The sequence below is a fragment of the Oncorhynchus tshawytscha genome, linkage group LG12 (genome assembly GCF_018296145.1).
Source record: "Oncorhynchus tshawytscha isolate Ot180627B linkage group LG12, Otsh_v2.0, whole genome shotgun sequence".
In the NCBI taxonomy this organism is placed as follows: domain Eukaryota; kingdom Metazoa; phylum Chordata; class Actinopteri; order Salmoniformes; family Salmonidae; genus Oncorhynchus; species Oncorhynchus tshawytscha.
In genome coordinates, this window is record NC_056440.1 from 68,717,936 (window position 1) to 68,723,935 (window position 6,000).

Sequence of the window (6,000 nt, forward strand, 5' to 3'; positions counted from 1 at the left end):
TAGATGCTGACAGTTCATCCTAGATCATACATACCACAATATCCTAGCAGAGCTACCTAGTGTAGATGCTGACAGTTCATCCTGGATCGTACATACCACAATATCCTAGCAGAGCTACCGAGTGAAAGGGGAAATAATGAGGCTTGTGTTAGGGAATTAGAGATGGATTCTCCGCTTAAGGTGCATGGGGTATCATATTTGGCTTCAAATCTATGAGACCTTTTGTTTTGACTTGATCCAAATGGGAACCTTGGGGAAAACAGAAAGCTCATAATGCATAAGATGATGGATCACGTCTACTATTGCTGTCACCTCCACAAATCGTGACATGGAGCCATTGAAAGCACGGAACACGGAATACAGTTTGCCCCCCACATTGTTCCGTGTCCACACTGAGGTGCAGGGACTGGAGATCCGGGGGGGCGCTATAAGGGGTGGGACAGGGGGATCTGTTTGTTGCCAGGGACGGGACGGGGGATGGAACGGGGGACTATATGGGGAGGGATCTGTTTGTTGCCGGGGGTGGCTAGGAGGGGGGTGATCTGTTTGTTGCCGGGGGGCTGTAATCGGATCCTCATCCTGGCATGCTGGTGGTTTTTCTTGAAATGGTCCTGCTCAGACCCCATGCCAAAGAGTTAATGAAGCCAGGCTCAAAATTCAGCCTGCTCAACTCAAGTCGTCATGCTAAAGCTGTCAGGAGGACAGCTGACTGCGGAGAATGAGGAATTTCTAACAACATACCTCTACTGTCATTGGTAAAGTGATCATGTTGATGCAAACATGGAAATAAGGTCTTTCAGAGCTCTGCTAGAGTGCTATCCAGTCTTTATGACAGCCTGCTACTCTGACACCTCTCTCATGGGACGCAGCCTCTCCACATTCTTTACACACCGTCAGGAAATTCAGCATTGAACTTACATGTGTCTCTAACAGCGAAAGGCCATACATACATTGCATCTGAGACTAAGAGATGCATAAGAGCACATTGGTTTTGAAACAGAGTGGAGCTGCTAAGTGCCTACTGGCGGCTCTCTCCAAGTGGAAAATAAACAGTGAGTGAGAGATGGAATAAAGTTGTGCAGTACACGTTCCCCCAAGTCCATCATGACCTGCAGCCAATTCACAGCCCTCCTCTGCCTCAACAAACTGTTTCACAGGGATTCACTTCACAAGTCTTCTCCAAGTGGATTGAGACCTGGGGTTCCCAGTATAAAACTGACTGATGGCTTATTTTGTGTGGAGAGAAAGTAATACGTCTAACAAAAGCACCAAAGGTTCTCCATTGAAAATTCCATCCCACTATAGTGAGGCTTTGCATGAAAAGAGATAGTGGTCAACATTGACGGCGTTAGTCACCATTTTATTATCCTCCCTCAAAAACTGTCTATATAATCTACACTGCCTCTCTGCTGTTCAAGGCTGCCGCTGGGTGTTATCTCTGGCAATGGGACTGGAGGGCACTTTTCCTGTAACTCCCTAGGTGGAAATGTGAGGTGAGGAAATGCCAAGGGAGGAAATGGCATGTCCACTTTGAATCTCCTCCTGCAAACAGAGCTGAGCCTGTCTGGTACTCCCAGACCCTGTAGCCCCCAGCAGGCCTGCTGTGCACCTCTCTCATACTCACACACACCACTTCCTCGTCCCCGTCCCTCTCTGGCTCAGTGACGGCCCATCAGCGGTGCAAGTAGGACTCTCTGTCTGCCCGCACTTTAAAAAAACCTGGATTTATATCTGACATTTAAGTGTTGGAAGGTAGCACCAACCTAAAGTATGCTAGTGCTGACCATGCATACCAGAAACAGTTATCTACCTTTGAAATGGTTTACCTCTTTCCGAAACTGAAGAATATGACTGATTTTATCAGCATTCTTTCAGTTAGTCTGACGGAGATGGATCGGCATTGGGCTTGACCGTTACCTACACCCCTCTCCTTGAAGTGAAGCTGACCAAAATGACCTTAGGAAACCCAAATGTACACACAGACCCAAATCAGGCTGAATGTATGTAAATATGTGAATATCAGTTTGCAGTTTTTGTGGAGAGAATAGTTGCACTTGCACACAGTCTGACAGAAAGGGACAAGGGATTCTGGGACAAAACCAGGATTAAAATGAATAAAGAAATACACACTTCAAATTTAAATACCGGAAAACAAGAAAGTATAATAACACCTGAACAGAAAAAGCTATGTTGACTCTCACTAGCAGGTGTGTTAGCAGACGCATCTCAATATCTGTACAAACAGCATTACCTGTATTAACTGAATAAGTGCAGGGATTGGTTCAAATCTATTCCGCTTTTTTGTCATTTTTGATGTGTTTTAGTTTATAGCTACTGTATAACCAGCACATTGTTTCCAACAAGCAACCAATTCATTTGTCTCTTTAAGGATAGGTCTGATTCTTGATTTCCTGCCTCTCACCTCATGCTTTAACTACCTGACTGACTGACTGACTGTTGTTCTTCTCTGATGTCCACTGGTCTCTCCCATCAGAGACACAAAATAAAGAAGTGCACTGTCCAGATTTGTTAGTCTCTTTTCTCTCCTCTTCAGCAATTTGCTATGGCTTTTATCATCATTATTATTTTAGATTATCAATATTTCTGTTATAGTAGCACAGACTGGCCCCCCTCTCTGCTTTGGCTTGGATTGGACGTGGTGGGGTTCCCAGAGGCCCCTGTCCTGCTGCTGTTGAGGCATCATGTTGCCCAGGAGATGGCTGCACTGTGCTCCTTGGCCTTCATACGCAAGGCGGCGATGCTGGAGGACTTGCGGTCTGGGTCCATGCTGTTCAGATCGTACCCGTTGATCCCTGACCCCATGCCAGGACCCCCAAACAGGCTGCCCATGTGTGTCTGTCCCATGTGACCCCCAGGGTTCGGGACGCCCAGGAAGTCAGATACGCCGCTGCCGGAGTGAGGGTGAGGGGTCATACAGGATGTGACTGAGTCACAGGGCACTACACAGCCTGGTACAGGAGACGCTCCGCTGCCGCCACCAATCCATGATGGGTTCTGTATCTGAAACGCAGAGAGAGGACAGGGTCACTTTAAATACCAAAACTATGTGGGTGAGTCAGTGCTTAGTTTTTTCAGACACCCTCTGTGGACTGAATATGATTATTGCAGAATGAAGGATGTGGTGTGTTTGACAGTCCTGTTTACAAACAAATGTTCTAACCTAGGATACCAAGGCAATACAGCACAATTTGTACAATTATTTATTGTCATGTTTTGCTTCCTCAGTAAAATTCATCAGTCTACAACGCTCACCCCCCAAAAAATTGTTAACTTGTGCACCAGCCTCCACTTCTCTTCCTTGATATTTTGCCCGGCGCGCTCAATGGCCTAAAGATGAGGTAGACCTTTTATGGTAAAACGCTTTGAAGGCTATAAAGATCAAGAAGCCTATGATACCAACCATCGTCTGTCAAATCGACTTGAATGATTCATGAACCTATCAACTCTGTGGAGCAACGTCCACATTATGGTCTACTTGTCCATAGCCTGATATTTGAACGTTGAAAACCCTATTGGAGTGTTGCTGCAGGTCGGTACATAAGTTGAAGGGAAAGACATTTCCCTCCTACCTCAGTCCTTCAACACCTTGCCTGGCTGTCTTAGAAATCTCCATGCTTCCTGTCACCCTCCTCCACAGACAGAGAGAGAGAGGTGCAGTGGTCAGGGAGCTGATAGGGATGTGGGAATGGGGGTGTTTGAGATGGGGGCGGGGTAGTGCTGCTGGAGGCTCGCATGGAGTGGCCAGATGTGCACAGAGCTGCATTCCATAGCATCACACACACACACCTGCCCTCTGACCCTCTGTGCAGATGAATAATACATGGGGGGGGGTTCTCTGGGTCTATGTGAGGGTGTGTCTGGCCTGTCACTGGAGCCAGCCTGACCTCACTCTCTGGGGGGCAGACAGAGAGAGGAGAGAACAGGAAGGGGAGCTGCCTCATCTGGGCCTGCTGATCTGTCTATGTATCACAGAGAAAGGCCTCCCCCTCAGCTTGAACTGCTCTCTCAAATCCTTTGTCTGTAACACCCAGAAGATGTAAGAAACCCCACTCTCTGCTCCTCCAAGACCTACCTCATCTCTCCACCATGACAGCTAATGGCTGGTGAGCGTTCTGGCACAAATAGTTGCTGTGTTTCACATTGGTGGTGGTTGAGGAGAGTTTCCTCCTTACTATGTAAGCATTCTTTTATTTTTTATTTATTATCATTACTACTTTTTCTTTTTCTCCCCAATTTTGTGGTATCCAATCGGTAGTTACAGTCTTGTCTCATCGCTGCAACTCCCGTACGGACTCGGGAGAGGCGAAGGTCGAGAGCCATGCGTCCTCCAAAACACGATCCAACCAAGCTGCACTGCTTCTTGACACAATGCCCACTTAACCCGGAAGCCATCCGCACCAAGGTGTCGGAGGAAACACGTACACCTGGTGACCGTGTCAGCGTGCATTGCGCCCGGCCCACCACAGGAGTTGCTCGTGCGTCATGGGACAAGGACATCCCTGCCGGCCAAACCCTCTCCTAACCCGGACGACGCTGGACCAATTGTGCCTCATGGGTCTCCCGGTCGAGGCCAGCTGTGACAGAGCCTGGACTTGAATCCAGAATCTCTAGTGGCACAGCCAACACTGCGATGCACTGTCTTAGACCACTGCGCCACTCGGGAGGCCCAAGCATTTTATTTGAGCATTTGAAAAAACGTTATATACAGTAAATAAATTAAATTATTGTATTATTAATTATTATTACCTGTGCATAGTTCTCAGGTCTGGCTAGAAGAGGCAGCTCGTACGCCGTGGAGAAGTGTGTTCTAACCTGCTGCATCTGACCAAAACGCTCCCTCTTCCTCCATTTGGCTCGGCGATTCTGGAACCACACCTGCTGGGCAAAGGTCAGGACTGAGTCACATAGTCACATAAGATCCATAGATACATATAGTTACATTTTTTAGAGCATAGTTCAAAATTGAAAGAAGAATATAGTCATACATTTTTCCCTGAACATCCAATAGAACTAAAATAATATGTAGGCCGACAGTATAATATACAAAGCACATAACTTGCAAAAACACTGTTGTGATTATAAATGTGGTGCTGTTCTGTGTCTTTTGGCTGTAAGGGGAGGAAAGAGACTGCCATGTGTTTCTCAAGCCTGGGGCTCAGTGCGCAAGTGAGGCTCTGTGAACTGTGGGCAAACACTGTACAGCAGCATTGCCAGCCACCTGAGAAACAGGGACCTCCAGGGTTGGCCTGGCAGGGGAATCACAGAGAAGGGGACTCTGCCCCTGAGCCCTGGGCCTGGGCCTGTGTGCATGGCTTATTTTTTACAGTCTCCCTCTCTCAGAGAAAGCAGAGACCTGGCTGGAGTTTGACATCTGGGGGAGTTGACAGGCATTGTGAAGGCCTCCTCTGAGTTCCCCTCCTATCAGCGCCATCAGCAGCAGGAGGTTGGGATGGAGGGGGAGATGTGGAGGGGAGATGGGGGAGTGGGGGAGTTAGTGGGGGCCGGGGCGGAGGTAGTACTGGACCCAGTAAGACTGAAGCATTAAACTTTCCACCACTTCTCAGGAGAATGCCTTTCTGATAGATACAAACAACACTATTATTTTCTGTATGGAAAAAGGGTTCTGAGGATCACAGCCAAAGCGACTGTTCTATCTGCACAGACATCAATGTGCCGAAACTCTCAGTGGAAAAAAGTGAAAGTATGTGCTGCTCTGTAGATAAAGCAAACTATTCTTAAGCTTATAGTCTCAAAAGCAGCCAGAAATTCCTTTCCCTGTGATCCCTCTGCCTCTCAGATTAACTCCATCTATTTATTGATTTGTGAAGTGGAGACCTATTCAAAGGGGGAGCCTCCTTTATTTTGCAATCTTGATTTGTCACAGAGTTTGAACTTGGTTCTGAGGATGAGCCTTGGTCAATCAGTTAGTGGTTTACACAGCCACCACCATACAATTTTCCATCTCCGTCAACCAAGTAT

At 47.3% G+C, this 6,000-nt stretch overlaps 1 protein-coding gene across 2 annotated transcripts in view; it reads right to left on the reverse strand.

The window, feature by feature from the left end:
- Positions 1 to 2,142: 2,142 nt before the first annotated feature.
- Positions 2,143 to 6,000, reverse strand: part of LOC112264223 (homeobox protein aristaless-like 4) — a 21,525-nt gene continuing 17,667 nt past the window's right edge. For both annotated transcript variants that reach the window (XM_042330982.1, XM_042330981.1), the window contains 2 exons: positions 4,768 to 4,896; positions 2,143 to 3,021 (listed from right to left, as the gene is read on the reverse strand). In XM_042330982.1, the coding sequence (XP_042186916.1) occupies positions 2,701 to 3,021; positions 4,768 to 4,896 (450 nt within the window). In that variant the 3' untranslated portion in view covers positions 2,143 to 2,700. The remainder of the gene's footprint in view (positions 3,022 to 4,767; positions 4,897 to 6,000) is intronic.